This window comes from Micromys minutus (assembly GCF_963924665.1).
Source record: "Micromys minutus genome assembly, chromosome: 20".
NCBI lineage: Eukaryota > Metazoa > Chordata > Mammalia > Rodentia > Muridae > Micromys > Micromys minutus.
Window position 1 is genome coordinate 44,767,416 of NC_137955.1, and position 22,883 is coordinate 44,790,298.

At 38.6% G+C, this 22,883-nt stretch overlaps 1 protein-coding gene across 2 annotated transcripts in view; it reads left to right on the forward strand.

The window, feature by feature from the left end:
• The window catches only part of CTNND2 (catenin delta 2), a gene marked incomplete at its 5' end in the record, with an annotated part of 778,908 nt that overhangs the window by 267,314 nt on the left and 488,711 nt on the right, over positions 1–22,883 (forward strand). For both annotated transcript variants that reach the window (XM_080933837.1, XM_080933838.1), the window contains one exon: positions 6,934–7,046. In XM_080933837.1, the coding sequence (XP_080789963.1) occupies positions 6,934–7,046 (113 nt within the window). The remainder of the gene's footprint in view (positions 1–6,933; positions 7,047–22,883) is intronic.

Consider the following 22,883-nt stretch of genomic DNA (forward strand, 5'->3'; position numbering starts at 1 on the left):
GCACACTCAGAACTATCTGTAGGAAGCACAACTCAGGACCCCCACACAGACTGTATGCACATTCCTGTCCTCAATTCTAATATGAACCACTGGATAGAGAGCGAGGATATCTTCGAAGATGCTATGCCGTGGAAGCATCTACCACATATAAAAGATAACTATGAAACTGAGGAAGGGTAAACCCACCCATATAATGGAAAGTAGAAATAAATTCATAAGTAAAGTAGCAGATGATAATGAAGGGGACTTTCATGACATATTTATCTCTTAGAAATTATAAACCCAAGGATAACAGCAAGCTAAGACTAAAGGAAGAGAAATTTGAAGACAGGGAAGCAGGAGGTAATGTAGAAAATGTAGAAGAGAAAAGTTAACAGCAGCCTTGGGGACAGGAAAAGATTTTAGTAAATAAGAAAGAAACAGTAATAACATTATTTCAAAGAAAAAGTCTAAAGTAAGAAGGGAAAACACTAGTAATATAGAGCAGGACAGCTGTACTGAAATACACACTTCATGGAAAATTCTGCTGAATATCCATCAGACTTTCTAAAAAGAGCTATTAGATTAATAAAAAAATCACCCAAACGTTTGTCACATGGGCGCATCAACACACATCCTGGGAGAAAGTGGAGAAAGATTTTCCTCAAGTTAATACCTCTTGCAAGTGTTCACATTCTCAACAGCAACACTGACAAGCAGAGATAACAAAATCCATTTTGATACTTTGAGAGGAAATAATTTCCTACCTAGATATACTCTACTTTCATACCCAGCCTTATAATTCTCTCTAGGTGCAGACATGCTAAAATAGCTGTAAAATCTTACGAGAATGCTTCTCATCCACTCTGTCTTGGAAGATATTTTGTCAAGAGAGGAAATCAGGAGGAATAAAGAGACAGGAGATAGTAGATGCAGAAGTCTGGCAATCCAGCGATACAGCCATAAAAAGGTGGAGAGACCTCTTCCATACCTTTCCTCGATGGCTTCTCTCACACTGTTTGCTGGAATGGTTTCAAAGACACTATAGCAGGAGGGATATAGTTAAGTACTAGAAGAATGTTGGATTGGATCTATAATAGTTACACAGACAACTAAACAAAGGAATAGCAGCAGCAAACGCATGGAACTGTGCTAAAAACAGAAAACGAAATTGTAGACATCAGTGGATCTACTGGTTTGCTAGGGGTCCTTCAACAGCATCGCCATATTGGCTTCTGATCATGACCTTTTAGGGGGAAATTATCTCATATTAAAAACCGGACTTTTCCACCCAAGAAGCCATGGCTTGTGATCTTGGTCAATTTAGTCATAAACAAACACTTTCTAATCCAACGTTGGACTGGCATCTTGTCAGAGGTAAATTACAGGTTAGCAGTCCCTTCTGCATGGCTTTCCCATCTTGAAGGGACAGATATTTAATAGGTAATGATTATAATTGAAGAATAGCCACAGAGTTTATATGGTTGGGTCTTTGGGTGACTTGATTTCATCATACATTATCTTCACTTTATGCTTCTATTGTAACTGACCATATTGTGTAAATCCAATATGTGTGTGTCCAATATATTTTGAAATCCAAATATATCTTGAATTAAATACAACTTCTGTCACCTCGGATAATTTTCATTTTGTGATAAGAACCAGGAAATCTAATCTAGTCAATTATCAAGGACATAATGTCGTTATTAATTATAGGTGCCACGGTACACATTAGAATGAGTGTTTGAGCCTGTCCCTCCTACATAACTGAAAATTGCTGTCTTTTGACCAGCAGCCCAAATCTGTGTCATGGCACATGGTCCAAGGTAACTTCTGTAAGGTCAAGTTTAGCTTCTACAAACCAGTGGGATTAGGTGATACTTTGTGTTTGCTTTGTTTTAACATAGTCTTCTTTGGGAAATTTTAACATGTTTTTACAATTACATTCTTTTTAAAGAGTTGATAGGATCTCGTTGTTTACATGTATGTGTGTATGTGTGTGTGTGTGTGTGTGTGTGTGTGTGTGTGTGTGTGCAATATCTATGTATTTATGTGCCGTCATAGTATATTTTCAATTTTCATGCAACTAGACACACCAGGAGGACCATTTTTTCTATACAGTGTAGTGGGGAGACTCCTAAATCTTCACGGGTGGAGTGTTATACATCATCCTTGGAGCTTTGCACAAGTCATCTTCAGGCCTCCATCGGAACACATACCGATGTTTCTAACACTTCTAGTGAGGTTTTCCTTCGGGGGTGTGTCCCGTGCATGGAATTCTTTTCTGTTCCTTGGTGGAAAGAAGTCAATGAAAGCATTAATAGCCCAGCTCGTAAGTGCACATAGGAAGCCTTCCGACATGCTTGAGAGCCACTTTCCCATTTCAACCAGTGCCAAGCCTCCGTGTGGGAGGTTTGCGTCTCATGCCATTTCCTGCTGGCAGTCCACATTGTAGTATGAACATCACCTCCGTCCCGGTGTGTATTCTGTTTCCTTTCCTCCAGTCTGTCCTTTATCTTCCCCGACTAACAAAACCATCACAAGGTTATTTTATTATTTAATTCATGACTCGGTCTAAAGTTTCACTGCCCTCAAGTCCGAGTGTCCTTCCCAGCTGGCGCTCCATCACAAATGCTACATGAAACATTTATTGCAGATGTTAGACAAACTGTGAGTGTTCTCAGGAGACTTTATATGCTTTTAGACATTTAAAAACATTTAATAAACTCCATTTAATTAAAGGAAATAAATTATTAATCTAGGCTCCTCAGGACAAAGTTATAAAACTATATGATAATCTCCCACCAATTCAAATGTGTTCTATGAATCAGTGATGTGCTATTCTAAAACCATGGCTATTTATGGCTGCTGGTGCACATTTTAATAAACTTGGAGTCATACATCCAGTGTCTTCACAAATTCTCGTTCTCCTTGAATCAGAGCAACATTTATATATCAGAGAAAAGAGGTATTTAATACCAGTTTGTATTTCTTAAAATGTCTTTCATTGCAGGTTGTTCTCTCTGGCCATCCACTTGTATAGATTTTGACCAAATTCTGTTGTCTTTGGCCAGTTTTCATATTGCACATTTTATGACCTAGTTTGCATAATTTCTTTTCCACTGGGATTGTGAAGGCGAAAGTCTGAGTAGACATTTTTCTAGACCCCCTTTATTGTTCTGCCTTCCTTTTATTGTTTAGTCTGCTCTCCAAGTCCAGAAAAAAAATCTTTGCATGTATTTCCTCAGTCCTTTTGGAAAGTGTTATCCCCATTGGACCAGTTCGGCCCTGTGTAGCTGTGACAGCTATTGCAGGTTACCTCTCCACGTTCTTTTCATCACAGTTGATCTTGGATGTTCCGCAGGGCTGACTGGAGCCGTCAGTCTTCCTGATTGCTTTGCCAACTCATATTCTCTGAAAAGAACTTAACGTGGGAGCTTATGCAAGCCTGGGTGGTCTGCACTTCCTGGAAACACAATGCTGATTCAGCCTGTAGTTTTTCCATCCCAACAATCCTTTCAGTATCCCCAGGGCTACAGGGTCCCCTCCATTGTAGGAAGATAGGGAATGTTATAAATGCTGATGCATTAAGTCACGTGGAGGGCCCATTTGAAGGGAAAGAAGAACCCTCTACTGAAGGGTCAATTATATGTCCCATTAATTAAAGCTCTTTCCAGCTCAGTTGTTAATCTGAATATAAGGCTATTCCAAGATAGAATACATATAGCCTAAAAGTTCCTACATCTGGGGAGTGTGGAACAGAATAGCTGAAGTAGTTCCCTCTTAAGGAAGGCTATTTGAACCATTTTCTTTGGGACAGGCAGGAAATTACTGTTTGTTATGCAGGAAGATAGAAGTGCTGGTGGGAAGATGGGTATACAGATGCCACTGAAATTTCCAGGCTAATCCACGAGAAGAGTTTTCCGCAGGGGCAGAGTGGAAGCTCTTGGAGCATAAATGGCACTAGTTAAAATGCCCTAGTTTTTGTGAACAAATCTTATAGGAAAGCGTCCAAAGAATTGAGTTACCTTCCAGTGACTTCATAGTGACTCAGAAGAGAACTGGTAACATTCATAGGAATATGAAGAAGTTCAGAACCCAAAGAAGGAAAATTCGAGGCATCTCGATGTCCAAAGGGTACAATGTGTGCAGTGGAGCCCAGGCTGAGAGCCACATTGACAAAAGATGGCAATCAGCTGGACCCGATTGACAATGCTGCTAACAGATACATCAGAACAGTGAAAGAGTGCATTCCTTCATGCTAACAAGAGGCCCAGTCGAATGCCCCAGACAGGGGTATTGGGGTTTTTATTTATTGGAGTCTGGAATAGAATATTCTGTACAGAATTAATGAAATATGGAATGGCTGGAATGGCGCACAGGAAAAGATTATTTTATTGAATACACCAGGAGAAAACATACAGAATTTAACACAGAAACTTTCAGTGTACAGTTTTTGGGTTGAGAGTCAGTTCCAAGTAACAGATTGTATTCTCACTGAAGCAAAGCATGCAGTGAAGAACATTTGTAAAGATAATGATTAACTTTCCGTTTTATGTATGATAGACACTAACAATCCACAGACCTGAGCAGCTCAGTGAATCCCAAATAAAATTTATGTCAAGGAATGTTATCAAGAATCACATAATCCATGACAGATAAATATATTGTGGAGGCAGAGAGAAAAATACCTTATCTATAATCCTATAAAGTTACGGCAAATGCAGACATTTATAAAAATTGGGTTAGAAACAGTATAAACGAGAGATACTGTGGGGAAAAATTTTAAAAGCTGAGATTACTTTTCTTTACATTTGAATATGAATTTCTCATCATGCAGACAGACCACATTTTCCTTAACCATTTACCCATTGTAGGACATTTAGGCTGTTTCCATTTTGCTGCTATTGTGAGTATAGTTGTAGTGAGCGTGGCAAGCAATTGTTTGTGTAGTACAATGTTATATTCTTTAGGCAGGAGATAAGAGTGGTATAGGTCATCCCTACACATACATATGAGAGTAACACTAAATGTATCTTGCAGATTATTTACATATATATGTATCAAACAATAATAATTGAAGAAGAGGTCAATAAGGAGAGAGAGTGTGTGTGTGTGTGTGTGTGAGAGAGAGTGTGTGTGTGTGTGTGTGAGAGTGTGTGTGTGTGTGTGTGTGTGTGTGTGTGTATGTGTGTGTGTGTGTCAGTGCTCATGAATGCTATTGTGCAGGAGAAAGAGGAGAGGAAGTGATGTAAGTACAGTACTTGTGTGTGAAATTCTCAAAAACAATAAAATGAGTACAAAGTAAAGATTTATTCAAGTCTTGTGTATCTCAATGTATTACCTCTTTAAAAAACTACACTGTAAGAAATATTCAGGGTTTTCTTCAGAAAGGGGGATGCTGTGTCTATTGGAAGGGATACAGAATGCTGGAAATTCTCAGTATCTCTTCATAAGGCAGGTTTCAAATGAAAATCGATCACCATCTCGCATACCCAGTCTCCCATCTCTCCTGACCATTGACTCTCCTCGTACTCCCAACCATGCTGCTCCTTCCTCTCACTCCCAACCTTTGACTGTCTCTTTGCTCTTGACTATAGACTATCTGTGGTCACTCCTGCTCGCCGACTTTCCATCACTCTTAGCCATGATCCTGTTTCCCACAGCCCTGAGTGCTGAGTGGTTTTCCTCCCTTTTAACACCTGTTTCCTATCCCTCATGACTGCTAACTGTCTTCCGTCAATTGTAACTACTATTTGTCTCCTGACTTGTTCCTGACCGTTGACTGGCATGAGCAAAGCACACTGGGAGACCAGCTGCAAGCATGTCCTGCGTGTGTGTAACTTGATCTTAAACTGTGGAATAGATTGTTGTACTGTGTCCCCATAATACATAACTTAAACACAAATCATAGACTTCTGGCTGGCTGGGAAGAACACTGTATAGTCTTGAAGTTCATTGTTTTAGAGGTGTGTTAAATAAAAGTGTATGATTTGGCTTCTTGTAGCACGGGCAGATTTAAGACTGGAAATGAGGAATTGGATATTGATGTGAGGAGAAACTTCCAAAGAAATTGTTTAATTATAGAGGAGGCCAGGCTACAGGTCTGAGACCCACTGAACAGGAATCTTCATGTTCACCTTTTACCTGGACTAGTTGGTGCCTTTCAGAACGTGCTGAGGGAAAAATTGAGCTTGACCCAGAAGTGTCCTCGGTTTAACCAATCTGATAAGAGGACCTCTCTCATTTGCAGTGTCTTATACATTAATCCCCCAAATAATGTCAACATTTGAACAAATTCCACTATTATGGGCAATATATTTTTTAATTAACACTAAAGGAACCATCACAACCTTCAATATAAAAAACTCTTCCACAAACATCTTAAGGTGGCTAATAAGATAGTGGACTGTTTTAGAAAGATAAACCCACTAACCTTTGCGAGGATTTAGTTCTCCAAAAATCTACCTCTTCCCTATTTTCAGGTTGCAATATTATTTTTTTATTCTCACAATACAACTGTGCATATAATTTAATTATTAAAAGAGTTAAATATAATTTTAAATAGCTAAATATGAAAATCCAAATAACTGCTAACACTTTTCTTAAATACCCAACTTCTCATAATTTTACTTGTCAAACAAAAGAATAAAAACGAGAGCTAAGAGGCAAAACGGGTTTAGCTGGGTAACTCTGGCTTCCAGCTTATGAAATGAATATTTTAGCCCATCTTTAAAATGATGAAACAGATAATAAATAACGCATATTAGTGACCTGGGACCAGTGTCCTCCACATCTGTATTCAAACCCCTGCCTGATTCTCCAGCAATGCCCTGTTTCTGAAAGTTGACACCTTGAAAAGTCCTGCTCTCCCTGTCCATCTTCCCGTCCCCTCGGTTCTAAAGGTGTGTTTCTTAGGTGCTACCATTCATCCTTTCTGTGTGTTTCTTTCAGGAATTACAGTTTGAAAGGCTGACCCGAGAGCTGGAGGCGGAACGTCAGATCGTGGCCAGCCAGTTGGAGCGATGCAAGCTTGGCTCGGAGACAGGCAGCATGAGCAGCATCAGGTACCGGCTCTGGGCCCCAGGGTCTTCTCTACTTGTTGCCTTCAGGAGTAGTCACGTTTGCTCCCTTTGAAAGCTAGCCAGGGGATTAGGACACTCAGACGTGGGAAAGAAGTTGTAAGGGACAGAAAGTAAGACTTAAATAGTTCAGAAGCTGTATAGTGTAGCCTGATTTGTACCTGAAACTCTTCTTAACAAAATTAATACTTGTGCTGACTGCAAAATTTGTACAGTCATACACAAAGGGAGGCTTTGCTACAGTGAAATTGTTGGGAATCAGATGTCAAAGCACAGGTTTTGGGTTTGGTGTTTTTTTTCCCCTCCAAATGATAGAGAACTGCAGGTTACTAAGATGAAATGTTTTGATAGCAACCCAATAGTTTGCTAATGCATAATGCTGCTACAAATTACTCCTTCAGAAGCAACTGCATATGGAAGAATATTTGGTACTTTACGGCTGAAAGTGCTCAATTAGTTAGCGTGAGACACATCTTTTAAAACATTTTCATAGTCACTTGATTACCGTTACATATTTACTATAAATGCATCTATAATAAAATAATTTATAATAGAAGAAATCATCCTCAGTAGGATCATGTACAAGGTTTAACTTTCTGTTCTGAAACATAGTGCATTTCTCTGCCATCTGTTTGACACTGTATTTTGGGTATTTTTTTTATCTGTAGGAAGATTTCTTGGCTAAGGAAATAGCACCGTATGGGTAAATGGATTCCAACATCTCTCTGACTGAATGCGAGAGCATTAACAGACGAGGCAGGGAGGCTGTATAGAGGCTCTCTCTCCATAGTATGGTGATGCTCCTTGTGGACTTGCCCCTAATTGCACTGCTGCTTTAACAGTACACTTGTGAGGGCCAGCACTTACTCTGTCATGGGGAGAACTATGACAGACATTTTATTCTGAAAGCTACATTATGAGTTTTGTTGGCTCTTTGTTCCCTCATCCAAAGTGAGAATAGAAATACACAGTGACACTAGGTGTCTGATATTGTTCTTCTTGAATTGCAATGAAATATTTTTGGTAGAAATAATTGTGCCCCGTGTTTTTGAACTTGCTTAGAGTTAGGGGTAGGATATTGTGTTCTATTTGCAAAGCCTTTTTGAAGTTATGTGGCTTGGTTACATTTTTTTCCCTGTGATAAGATACCATGACCAAGGCAACTCATAGAAGAAAGAACTCATCTGAGCTCTGCAGTTTCAAAGGGTTAATTTGAGTCTGTCACAAGTCCTGGCAGGGAAGGAGGAGGTGGAATTGTAAGGCTAACGTGACCAGGGATCAGGGAAGACAGAGAGAAAAGTGGACACTCTGCTGGCCTCCTTTCCTTCGTCATAGTTATTCTCACCCATATCTATCTGAGCCTGTGATTTGCACATTGAGGCGGGTCTTCTGTCTTCAATAAAACTCTGAAAAAACTCTCGTGTTTCATTAGATACCCCTAAATCCAATTCATTAGGTACCCCTAAATCCAATCTGTTTGACAGCGAACATTAACCACCATGCTCTGCTGTGTGGAGCCACTCACCAGTATTTCTGAAGTCTCTAAAACTCATTATGCCAATGTCTAAAATCCAAACTTCCCATTGTACAAAGAAGTAAGGAAAGGGCTGATGTGCTACATTTACTTTGGTGTTGCAAGATAGTCTGAAACTGCACCAGTGAGGAAGAGGAAAACCACCATGTATCCATCTCATCAAGTGGTTCTGGTATCTGAGGAACCATGGACTAAAGTATAACACCCACTAAGAGCTCCTGGGCCTGTGATTTGGTAGATCTGTCAGCACTTACTAAATTAACATCTGTTTTGCTTTAAGTTCTCATATTTTACCATCAATGTATTTACCTGTTCGTTCGCAGCCTCCATCCTGGGTAGCGCTGCCCCGCACCTTTCCTAGAAAATAATCAATTTGGAAATGTGTACACAGCAAGAAACCATGTTTGTTGAGCTGACATCACAAGTCACCTTTGCAGGGATCCTTTCTACATTATTTTAGAATGTATGCTTTACTTTTATGAAGTTATTTTTCTGAGCTGACACATTTTTTCTTAAAAAGAGTTTTTTGCATTTATTTTTAATATGAAATTTGGAGCAGAAGTGTCCATCAGAAGCGTTCCTAATTCCGTGCTGTTCAATGAATATGTCTCTCTATTTGATCTCTTTTCTAGTTCCCTACCCTTATACACATTATATTCAATTTCAATCCTAAAATTACTCACTTAAGATTTCCTATTACCATTCTTTCCTAACTCTGTATAAGGTAGGAGGAACATTCTAGAATGATTCTGGGTCCACCACATCAATTTTCTACATAGGTTTCCAATCAGCTCTTGTCCAGAAACTATATCGGCACAGTTAGTGAATGTGCCAGCAGGATTCCGTGTCATCCTTCTTTCCCCCAGTGTCAGCTCTCTGGTCCTCTCTCATCTGGACTAGATAGAATCTTAGGTTACTGTACAGAATCATTTAGAATCATATCCACACAACCATAAAGATGAATCAGCTTAAGCTGCTGCAGCCTCCTATTATGTTAAGTTGAATGGGTTTCTCAACCACTAATACGTAGGTGTCTGTCGGTCCTCTGTCGCCTCTGCTGGTCCGTAGGTAATTCTTTAAGACAGACCTTTAGTGAGCACATAGGCAGTGGCCCTGAGTAGTAACCGAGTGTGGAGATGGTGAAGGGACAGATATCCTGTTGTGTCTCTGCTGGGCTGTTACTGGTTTGGCGATATCATTAATCGTATCACATATAAGCATTTCCATGCTGCAAAACACAGTGCATACCATGTGCCATTTTCTTCAGATTATACATGTGTATGTCATGTCAGCATACATGTTATACATCATTACAGTCAACACAATGCCACATTCATGGCTGAAATGACATAGGACATAAAACCTCATGACGTGATCATTTCAGTTGGCGCAGGTACATAAAATGTTAATACAATAATAAAACGTACCTCACTATAGACCTCTTAGTGTGTATATGCCTATGGTTAGGTAACACAGGACTCTACATGGTTGTCGTGAGTATATTTAGGTAGCAGTGTATGAGACTGTTACTTTGCTGGTATGTAATTACATTATATGAAAAGTACTGACATTTTCTAATAAGATCATGTATTCTCACTGTTCACTCTTGTTAGATTTTGTGAAAACTACTTGCTAAGATAATGACCTGAAGTTTCAGTGTAGCTGAATGTAAGAGCAGGACTTATGTAAGTTTTAGCCTTAAAGACTATTCTGATGTCAAGAGGGTGCTGAGGGCTTTAAATGATAGTAATAGCAGCAATTTAAAAATTATTAAAGAAACTATGTACGGAGCCATTTCCATAGTGCTGGCATAACACAGTGTGGCTCACATAAATCTCATAATGTACTCTAATTACACTATAACTTTCAGTCTTTCACTTTGCAGATAGACATTGAAAGAATTTTCTCAGGTACAAAAGATATGTACTGATTTTTGAATCTGGGTATCTTTCTCCCCCAAACGCATATGTTGAAATGTTCTTAGGAAGTGTCTGCCTGTGTCTTGAGTCACAAAGGGAACCTTCTCTATCTGTTCCATCCTTTTCACTTTGGGAACACCCAACACTCTTTAACTGACTTTCTGCATTCTTTTAAGTCATCTGCAAAATGATGATGATGTGGAGATTATTCATCTAAGTATGGTTCTGAGACTTACCCTTCCACAAGCGAGATAAGATGTTATTAGTGTAGTTTTTATATAGAGAGGCCATTCAGTTTTCTCCTGAGAGGCTCTGGCTCATTCACAGACCATCTGTGGACATTTAATACATTTACTAAAATTTGTGTTAATAAAAGCGGATACTGAGTTAAGTTCATTGTTTTAAAATCGACCAGAGTCATCTCATCCAGGAAGAGATGTAGGTCATTTATACAATTGAAACCCTATAGTTACTTGTTAGCGTCATGTGAAAATGTGTCTAAACCTTTCCATAATTTTTGAAGCTAAGCTTCTTTCTGAAATGCCATTTCAAAGAACTAGTATGTATTTTAAATCTAAAAATAATCAATTCACAAAATTTTATTCACAGATATTTTATCATAAGACAGATGGTGTAGGAGAGCTATAATGAATTTTGAAATATAACATTTTGATTGGGAGCAAAATGAAATCTGTAAATGTTTAATTAGCCTAGAAATTTTTTTTTTGTGTGTGTGTTTCTATTTTGGAACATTTTTCCTCTCAGAGATGAGAAATGATGAGATTTTAGTTATATAAATTATATTTTAATTTCACCATTGTTGGGCTGGGAATGTGACTCTTGGTCATTGTACTTTTGTGGCCTGAATGAGACCCTGTATTCAATCTCCAGCACTCAACACAAACAAAAAGCAAGCACAGATCTACTGTGTGCACAGGTATATTGTGTTTCTAGGTGTTAGGGTAGCTTTGCCTGGGGATATATTTTAAATGGCTTTGAATCTGTTTTCTAGCTATAAAATTGTGATAAAGCTTCTCTATATCTTTACAAAGAGAAAAGGGAGAATATGTTGCTTGTCTATCATGTATGTTTTTGTTTCTCAGCAAATATCTGTGGAACCTTTTTATTGTCTTCTAATTATTGAGCAACACAGATTTTACAAACCAACCTTCCTTTCACTCTGGACAAAAATATGTGGCAAGTAATACAGTGTTTGTGTTCACAATCTAGAGCAAACACTCAGAGAATGACAAGGTACAATGAAAGAAAACTCACACAAGGAACCTTACAGAGAATCATTTTCCCCCATGGATTTTATGGGGTGTTGGTTTTGTTTTGTTTCACTGATGTTACCTTTAGACTTCATTATGTCTTTGGTTTGACTATTTCAGTATTATTTTATCTTGTTCTTTTTTTTTTTTTTTCTTTTTTCTTGGTTGTTGTTGAGGTTGCTCCTTCTCCTCCTCCTCCTCCTCCTCCTCCTCCTCCTCCTCCTCCTCCTGCTCCTCCTCCTCCTCCTCCTCCTGCTCCTCCTCCTCCTCCTGCTCCTCCTCCTCCTCCTCCTCCTCCTCCTCCTCCTCCTCCTCCTCCTCCTCCTCTTGTTTCTTTGCTTTCAACTGTATTATTGTCATTCACATGAGATCTCTTCAGTTGTTCTCTTTCCCTTTTTGTTGTTGTTTCTTTGTATTTATTCAAGCTATAACTTTTCTGTGAACTAACTTTGCTGTGTCCCAGAGATTTTATAATATCGTGGTTTCATTTGGTCCTAAAAGGTTCTATTTGTTTTGTTTTTCAATTGATTTCTGTCATGACACACAACTTTCATTCAGTAGGAAGTTACTTAGGTTTCATGAATTTGTTTATTTCTATTGAACAGAATTGAATTCACCAACTATTACTGTGTGAGCTTCAATATGTGGTTTTAGTTTTAGTATAATTTCTTTTATGAACTTGGGACTACTTGTGTGTTTTGTGCATAAATGTAGTATTTCCTTTAATGAGAATGTAATGTCTAATTAGTTTTGGTTTGATGTCTGTATTGTCAAAGTTAAATAGCTACTCCAGCTTGCTTCTTGGATCATTTTTCTTGCAATACCTTTTTCCATCTCTCTACCATAAGGTAATGCTGCTCTGTGATATAATGTACATTTCTTGGAGGCAGCAAAAAGAAGGTTCCTGTTTTCTAACCCAATCTTTTAGTCTGTGTCTTTTTATTGGGGAATGGAGACCATTAATAGCTAGAGTTACTAATGAACAGTCCTTACTAACTCTTGTTACTTTGTTGTTATTGGCATTTGTTTGCTTGTTTTAGACTTCTTTGGGGGTAAACATTTGTGAATATTATTCCTTTCATCCTCTTGAGTATAGTTAACCTTCTCTTTGGGCTCAAGTTTGTCTTCTAGTGTTCTTTCTCTTCAGAGATGGATTGGTATGACACAGGTGCAAGATACTTATTTGTATTTGAGATCAATGGGTATTTCCTTACCTGTGCATCAGAAAACAGCTGGTCCTGGGTTTGCTCCAGCTATTTCTCTTAGGTTCTTCATCTTGTTCACACTGTCTTTTGCAGTCAGGAATGGAATACTTTTCTATTATTTTGCATATGTGAACTTGCATAGGGGCATGTCTACATATAGCTCCCAGAGCACCATTTTGGGTGTCTTTTTCAAGTGGTTTCCATCTTATTTTTGGGAAGTCAAATCTTATTGCATCTGGAGTTCATACATAAGGTTAGAGAAACTGGTAAACAAATCTTGGGGGATCTGGCAATGCCCCTCTTTCTGGAGTTAGGTCTTAGAAGTTAAACAAAAGGAATTAGGTTTCAGTGTTAGATACAGAGTTCCTGGAAACTTCATTTGGTGAACTGGTATAGGAAAGGGATGGGAAGTGAGTTTTTCAAAACATTTTACAAACATTTGATGCTGTTCTAGACCAGTACTATACACTTAACTTGTACTAGAAGCTTCACCATTTCAAACAAAAACTTCCTGATTTGTTCTACCAAGTTGTCTGTGAATGTATTCTAATTCTCTTCTATCGAGGAGAAACTATCAGAATTTTAAATGTAAGAGATTGCTGTGTTAGCAGCAGGCAGCAAAGATGTTGGCTAATTTGTTGACAGTGCAGCAGGATTTATAAGGCCCAGGATTCTCAAACATCTGCTTGTTTAGTGCCTTAAGAACTGAAGAGGTTTAAAAAACAGCCACACATTGTTGCTTAGTCTTATGGACTTATTCGAGAATGTAGCTCTCAGCAAGAGTTTATTGAAAAGATCTGTCCAAGGAATTGACTGCCGACTTTCCTCAAAATTTAGCAATTAACCTTCTTTCTCTGATGTGTGAACGATGGTGTCCACCTGTTAAGAACTCATTGTCATTTTATCACACCTCATTTAATGTAAATCATTAAATTCTGTCTCTAGGGACTCACACATTGCCTGCTAAATTATGAATTTCTAACTATGCTTGGCTTGCCTTTAAGAAGTTCTTGTTAGGGCGATGGTGAAGACTATAGAGTTGGAACCTGTGAGTTCTATATTTGGATGTCAGCTTTCAATATTGCCAGCTTCATGCAGGTTCTCCCTTTCCATTTCTGTAACTACTTGATGTTGGGAGGATGCTACCCTTTTAGGTCTGTTACAAGGGTTTCTTGTAGAAACACAGAAAATTATAATCTTTAGCACTCACAAAGTATTTGATACCTATGGACCAGTCTTGAATTTTTCTTAACTGATCCAAACGTAATGTGATGGTGTTTGTGTCACATTCATAAAAAGGAAAGAAATACCACAATTCCTACCCCCTCTCTTTCTCTCTCTCTGTCTTTCTGTCTCTTTCTGTGTCTCTCTGTCTCTCACACATGCACACACACACATACACACACAGAGATACACACAGGGGTAAAGCAAGCTTTTTGTTTCTTTTCTTTTAGTTGATAGGAGATTATGACTATACCAAACTAAAGATAAAGTATTCTAACCACTGCCATTTCTGGACAGGAACACTATGGCAAAGTTATAGATGGGGTGGTGTTGTAGCCAGGCCATCTTTTTTGATGATATATTTAATATGAAATTTGTAGGTACTCTCACGTTGATTGTTGCTCAATAACAGTGAATTCTTAGGACACCGTTAAAGTATTGATAAGGTGTATTGAATTTCCAACCACCTAGTGCCAAGAAAGATTTGTACTAAGGCGATTAATGTGGGAAAAAATAAAATTCCTTTTGTTACTTAAACCTTGAATGTTAGTGTTCTTTGAATACCTTGAATTGTTTGAGGGGTTATGGAACCTAAAGGCATTGTATGGAATTTGTGTCTCCCCCTCCCCCACCCCCAAAAACGTAAAAGAAAAAAGAACTCTGCTTATTTTCTTATGGGTATGTTCCAAGGGCACTGAAAAATAAAAATAATGAACATGGGTTATGATGTCCTCTAGTAAGAAGAGCAGGAACGTAGAAACTCTATTATCCATTCATCAGTTAATACAAGTGTTAAGCCTACTATGTGCCTCACAACATATGGTGCTAGGAAACAGCTTCATATAAGAAGGGAAAATTGCCTTCTCTGCTTAAGCTGTAGTTTTAATGACCTAGACAAGTCGGCTGTTGTTTAGTGACAGGATTCCTAAAGGAAAGAGTAGAACATCAGAAAATAATCAAAATGGGAAAACTGGAGAGAGGAGGTCTTGCACAAATTGTATATTATGCCAGCCAAGTTCATTAAGAATTACAGCATCTTGCCTATGGTTTGCAAGGGGAACATAGGGCAGAGCCTGCAGAAAGTTATTATGTAATGGGAGGACGTCGGCAGCGAGCCAATCAAGCAATGTCGCACATGGTGAGCAGGGTGTCTCCTCACCTGTGTCAGAGACCATGTGTTCAACAGTGCAGTCTCTGCAGGGGAATATCCAAGATGCTAGGAGGTAAAATGTTAACTATTCTAGGCCCTGCCCCCAACCCCAGACTAAATTCTGCCAAGTTCGCCTCTGGACACAGATATTGGGAAAGCTTTGGTTGGCCTGGACTTCATTCAGTTTGATACCCTACCTGGCCAACAATGGTTCCCTTAAACATTGTTTTCATTCAGGGTGGGGCTCCCGAAGTACACTTTAATCTTAACCTTGACCATTTCAAGTATTTATTAGATTGGTTAATGAGCTAGCATTCCAGAGGGAAGAAGTTTAATCATAAGCTTGTTTTGTGTGTAACACTTGGAGTGAGAACAGAGGAATCCTAAACTAATGAAGAAACAAACCTCCAAAGAATATTTGAATGGTTTTAAAGAAACAATAAGAAAATGAAGAATAAGGGAATCTTAAGAAAAACATGGAGGAACTGTTGGTGGTAAGGTCAGGGGAATAGATTTCCAGTTTTTCACAGAATAGTTAACTGGCTTCATTCTAGGGAGAATACGTTCATTATAAGTCAGATAAGTACAAAGCAAGTGAAGCTCTGAGATGCTAATTAGATCCAGTGATATTTTAAAAGAAAGTAATTCTCATATAGTAGACTAAATTATATACTGCTTTTGAAAATGTTATCATTTATTACAAGGGTTTAATTTAATGTAAAAAGAATGTATTTAAAATTAGGATATATAAATACAATTTTCAGAAGCAATAATTCAAGATAGTAGCGTGTACAGTTTGAATATATAATATTTATAAGCTCATGATTTTTAAGAAAATGTCTCTGGCCAATAGCTATTACTAACTCCTTTTTTGTCTCTCCGTTATCTTCCTCACAAGGTCAGAATATTACATTTGAGTTTCTCATTTTATCATTTCCTTAAGTTCTTAATATTTTCCACACAGACTCATTTAATACATGTTTCACATATATGTTCTAAATTTTTTGCAAACTGCTTTTAAAAAAATATTCTCATTTCTACTATTTGAGATCACTTGTGTTGGAGTGGGCGGTTTGTAGTGCGTCCATGTTCTTAGCTGATACTGTCTCCACCATCATGTGACTGTATTTCAGGGAATCTGTTATGGATACAGAATTTTCTCTAAATATTCAGGTTTGAACTTGTAAACAAATGGCTGGGGACGTAGCTGAGTGATGTTCATGGTGTGGGAAAGCTTTGCTTCTCCTGCGTATGGGACAGAGATCAACAACTAGGGCATAATGCTGAGAAATTGTCTAATTCTCCCCGGGTACTCCCAGCAAATGGTTTCCGAATTATTATTTGTTCTTCTGAATCTGGAGCCTTTGAAGATTTCATTTTTCCAATTTCTGCTCTAATGGAAGACTAAGTATTTTTATTATCTATTGATGTTTACAAAGCTCCTAAATGCTATTTATGCATTTTGCATATTTTTATATTGACATTTTCATTTTAACTTAGGTATTTTCATCCTTAATATAGTCAGCTCTGCTGGTTAGACATACTACAGTTTTGTTCTCCAAAGTCTTTGGCTTCCTTCACCTGCTTGTCTCACCTTTTAATAGACAGATCATTAGCTTTTTTGTTTGGTTGGGTATTGTGAGTTTTTTGTTTGTTGTTTTTATTAGCATGCTTATGTCTGGGTTCTAGGTTTGTGTTTCCTGGAAACTTCCTAGACCCCAACACATAAATTAAACTAATTTAATATTTATATGGTTACAACACAAGCTAGAATCATCAGAGAAGGAGATTCAGTTAAAGAAATACCTCCATGAGATCCAGCTGTAAGGCATTTTCTCAATTAGTGATCAATAGGGCAGGACCCAGCCCATTGTGGGTGGTGCCATCCCTGGGCAGGTGGCCTTGGTTTCCATAAGTAAGTAGCTGGACAAGCCTTGTCAAGCAAGCCTTAAAAAGCACGTCAGCATGGCACTGCCTCAGCTTCTGCCTGTCTGAGTTCCTGTCCTGACTTTCTTCAGCAGTGATGGAAGAGAACGCCCAATAAATCCCTTTTCTCCCCAGCTTGCTTTTTGTTCCTGGTGTTTCATTATAGCAATAAAAACCATAACTAAGACACCCAGTCAGTGGTTCTTTTGGGTCTTGTCATTAGAAACTTGTTTTTGAATCTTTAAACAATGTAAGAGATTACAACAATGAGTTATCCCATTCACAGACAAAGTATGAGTTTTTATGTTGCAATCTGTTGATTGTTTTAAATTCGGTATATCAAGATAGATTTAACTTTCCTTTTTTTTTTTTTTCTTTTCCATGTAAACAGCTAATTTTCTCAACAGCCACCCTTCAGCAGACTTCCATGTGTGCTGTAAACTTCAGTGGTCTCTCTGTAATAAACCACATTTTTCACAGCTGTCTGGTCTACTTCTGGGAAATTGAAACTTTATGCTAGGAGTCATCTAACTCATGACGATGATGCTCATTTATTTCCCTCTTTTAGCATGTCTCTGTGGAATTTACACACTTACCCTCATTAGGCCGTTTCACGTGTGCGTCACACACAGTAGCCTGTTCCCTGTAAACATTTCAAACAGTTACTAGGTTAGTATCCCTTAGAATGTTTCCATGGTAATTCACAGAGTTCTGCACTTCAATTATTATATATATGCCCAGGAAGCTGTGAGTTTGTTCTGCGGAGCACAGATGGTTCCCCCTGACTTCTCATGCCTGTGAACTAACCTGTCAGTCTGTCCTGGGAGAGTGTGGTAAAGAAGATAAACTCAGAACCAAACCCAGAGCAGCAAAGCCCCTACTGTGCTGAAATGCCTGACGCTCCCTTTTGTTTTTGTTTATCCTCAAGTGCCATCTGAGTTTCCATTGTGCAGGTGTAGCCCTGGCCTCAGTGACGGCACCACCACAGATGATATAATCATTGTTTTCTCCACATAGAGCTTGTGTTAGATTTACCTTATAAATTGAGCACAGCAAGGCTGAAACAGTGAAAACCCTATAACAGTGACTTGGGAACAGTGTAACACATACAATAATGGTTACAAAAATATTTAAATGGGTTTCTCATTCTATCTCTCAAAATATCTTCTTGGATGATGTCCCCTTCTTATGAAGACTAGAGATGATACAGTGACTGTGTGGAAGGGATATGGAAGTAAGGCTGTGTGCACTGTGGCCTGCTGGTCAGCTGCTACTGGCTTTCTGTTGTGACCTAGATGTTCACGGAGCCTAAAGCACACTGTATGATACTGGAACTGTAGAGAGACAACTTCAGATGGGGTAGGACTATGGAGCCACTATGGTTTTAAACAGAATTTGTGTAAATAAGTATGTATCCGCTGTGCTGTTTATAATTTATCTTCAGTGAATGGGTCACAGTCACCAAAACCATCTTGTTGCAAACATGAAGTTTATGAGCAAAGTCAGCCTTGTTTTTACTCCCTAGTCAGAAACAATTTTTCCCAACAACATACCTGGGGGCATTCCTTGGACTTTATTCCTTTAAGGAATGTTTTCCCTTAACCAGGAGCTATGCTGGTATAACCTTTCTGATCAGTCTTCTGCTCAGAGTGCTACAACCTGAAGTGAGGGAAGACACGATCAGTGTGAGGAGTGAAAAGGAAGACACCCATCCTGGATGCCTGTGAACCTCCAAATGTGAGCCTGAAGAGACAGACATGCTTTAGATATCACTTAGCTAAGCATCTCATAAGCAGCAGTGTTTCCACTGGACTAGAGACTTGGTGACTGAATTTTTGTTTGCTCTCAAATCAACTAATATAGAGAATGTATAAAGAATTTCTAATGTAGATGTAAGAAATCAAAGTCAAGTCAGTTAATACATCAAAGAAATAGATCATTTTCAAAAGATGAAATACAAATAAACCTGGGGAAAAAAATCAGCTTCCTAACCACAAGAAATACATAAGTCAAAGCTGTGTTAAAATTCTATCTTATCCCAGTTAAGATAGCTACAGGCAAGTGAACAAAAACAATAAACACTACTGATCATATGAGGGGCACAGGAATCTTTATGCAGTTCTGGTAGGAATGTATGTAATAGGCCTGGCCACTGTGGAAATCACTGGGAGTTCCTCAGGGGAAATGAAGAAAGAAAATGTCATAGAACTACCATAGGACAGTTTTACTGGTCTTATATATTAAGTATATATTCAAAGGGATATAAGTCTATATACAACAGACGTAGCACCACTAAAGCACTGTTCACATTATCTAAGCCATGAAATCAATCAATATATTAATGGACAAAACATGTACACACACACACACACACACACACACACACCACCACCACCACCACCACCACCACCATAGAATGAGTTGCATTCAAGAATAAAACTATACTATTTCCAGTAACTGTCTACAATTGGAGATCATTGTATTAAATAAGTCAGATTCAGAAAAATATGTCATGTTTTCTCTTATTCTTCGATTCCCCCGTGTATATGAAACAAACTTATGAATATGCAACAAGAGAGTGAGGTCGGGGATGCTTAATTGAGGGTTTGTGATGAAGAGGTGGTACAGACTTTCAGTTGGCGGTAATGTCAGATTAAAAATGCATTCAACTTCTTTCTTGAGCTTCTCGAGCATTGCCTTTGAAAAGCACAAACTTATTTTGTACCTTCTCAAATAGATTACTTAATAAAAATCATCATTTCTAAACCCTGCCCTTACAAAGTGAGAACACTCTCATTTTATACCTTAAATGGCAACAGCCTATGTGTCACTTATTATAGTTAGTGACAGAACATTTGGTGTTAGTGGCTGGTTCATATCACTGACCTATGCTGTTGGCTGTCAATACTTTAGCATTTATTTTAAAACTGATCAAAAATAATGTCCATGACCTCCCTTAGAGTCTTGTCCATAAAATTCATGGAAACCTAGTTTGAAAGATGGTGGAGCTTAGACCATAAAGCCATTCTTTATTTTGAAGCTGTTCATGCTTTTGCTTTTCTACAATGAGAGTCAATTGGTCCCAACAGGAAGTTCCCTGCAGCATTCAACAACCTCACTCCCTTCATTCCTGGGACTGGATCTCGACTGTCTTAATTGCACCAACCTCATAGCTCATGTGTTTAGCTGACTGAGCCATTGTACCAACTTGTTTTTTGTCAACTTGACACATTTGTGAAGACAGCACCTCGACTGAGAAATTGTTAGTTTACCTCTGGGCAAGCTTGTGATATATATTCTTGATTGGTGATGGATGTGGGAGGTCCCAGATCTCTGAATGTTACCATCCCTGGCTGGGGTCCCAAGTGCGGTAAGAAAGGAGCCTGAGCAAACCATAGGGAAGAAGCCAGTAGCAGCATTCTTCTGAAGAGTCTGCATCAGCTTTTGTGTCCAAGTTTCTACCACAAGTTCCTCTTTTGATTTGTCTTGGTAAAACATTAGTCGAGGGAATTGTAAATTAAAAAACAAAAACTAACACAAATCTCTTCTCCCCAGGTTGATTTCCCTCAGTGGTGATTTATGACGGCCACAGGAAACCTAAAAGAGAAAGCCATTTAAGGTGTACTTTGTCTTTTAGTATATGTTAATTATGCCAAATAACGGGGTTCATTATAGCATCTCCACACACATAGAGGGAATTACTGTGACTGTATTCACTCCCACCATTGCTCTTTCGAATTCCCTCCTCTTTCTGTGTTTCCTTCTACATTATTGATTGTCATCCTCTATCCAATAGGCTTCTCTCCTATTCTACATAGGAGAGAAGAACGTGACACTTGTCTTTGTGAAACTAGCTCCATTGACTTCATGTGATCATGACCTCTTGTTCCATCCATCTTCCCGAAAACAACTACTGCATTCATTATAGCTCAGCAAGCCTCCATTGTGTGTCTATACCATCCCACCTTTCCCTCATCCATTGCTTGTTAACTAGACTAGGTCCAACAGTTAACTCCTCTGTGTGTCTTCATAAACATGACAGTGCAAATATTGCTGTAGGACCCCCAGCTTGGTCACTTTGGGGTAAATTGCATAAGTGTTTTGATTTAAGTAAGGAAAACTTTTCAGAACTACAATTCTTGTTTTCATGTGACTAGACTGATTTCCAAGCTTACCCCCAGTATAATTTTCTCTTCCATCCCCCATCCTCAGCAGCCTTTGTTGTTTGTATTCCTGATGATAGATAACCATGCCAACACCAAATCACAAGGTGGCTTTAACTTGATTCTTAACGGGTGGTTGAGAGGATATTGAGGTCTGAAAGTGAACAAAAGGTTTTTGTTGTAGTTCTTTTGATTTTAATTGCATGGTGCCAAGAAGCATTAGATACCATTGTGGTCTGTGTTCATGTGAAGGCCAAAGGACATAAACAGGTTTCCATATATCTTGTTTGACATAGGATGTAGTGAGCAGAGAATAAGAAAAGTTCTTCACCCTCAGTAATGAGATGGTAATGCAGTTTATGAGAGGAACAGAGAAGTCAGCTGAGGTGTAAGTGTTGAGAGAATCCCTTGTGTGCATAGAATAAAAAAGAAAAGAAAAAGGGCATCTACTTGATCTGCTTAATTGAAAAGCAACTACAAACACATCAGGGGTTGTAACGGAAAAAAGTGTAGGTTTACAGTTAATGGGCATAACCCCATGGGAAATTGCTTTAATTTCTTAAATTATGTAAAGGCTGAACACAAGGTTCCAAATGCCATAAAACAAACGGAACGCTGATTGGAGCAAGGCTACAGGGTATATACTTTAATGATGTGAGAGAAAATATATATTGTTGCTGAAATCCTGCAGTTTGACTTACTATAATAGCAACTCTATTCAGCTCAACCTAAATGGGCAGTTAGTATAGACTAAATAGCATGTGCCCTGGAGGCGCTGGTCTAACAAACAGCATCTCTTACAATACAGCGGTGAATCCCACTGACCCATGACATCGTCCTTAGCTTATTGATAACCCTTGGAGTTCAATATTTTGCTCTGTTAGACCATGAGTCTGCACTGAGAGTCTCTTAAAAGCACCTGTCTTGGGGAGTTCAGTTATGCCTCAGCAACTTGTGAGTGAAGGGTGAGAGAGGTGATTGGAAGCTTGGATCCTGGATGAGGATGACACAGCTTTTGGAATTCGAGATCAACATCTCTAGGAGCTCTAGGGCGAGGCTTATGGTTCTGAGCCCCTACAGCAGAGCACAGACAGGGCCTTGAGAGAAAGCGAGATAAACACGGGATCCGGGATAGGGAATAATTCAGTTGTCTTTCTTAGTTACGCAAGGAAGACAGTTCATTTCTATGGTATAGTTCATGAATTGCATTTCTAGTACTTGCCAAAAATTAGACTGAGCCCTGGTATTTTTATTACTGATCTTACTTTCTGAGCATAGATCACTAGGTAGGTTGGCTCTAAGTGTTAAATCAAACTTCTGGACACCTGGGAATAAACATTTTGTATCAATGGGAAAATGTTACCAATCTTAAATGAAATAGAAGATGTAAAAATGCACATGCAACACATCATTTTCATCCAGTTATCATT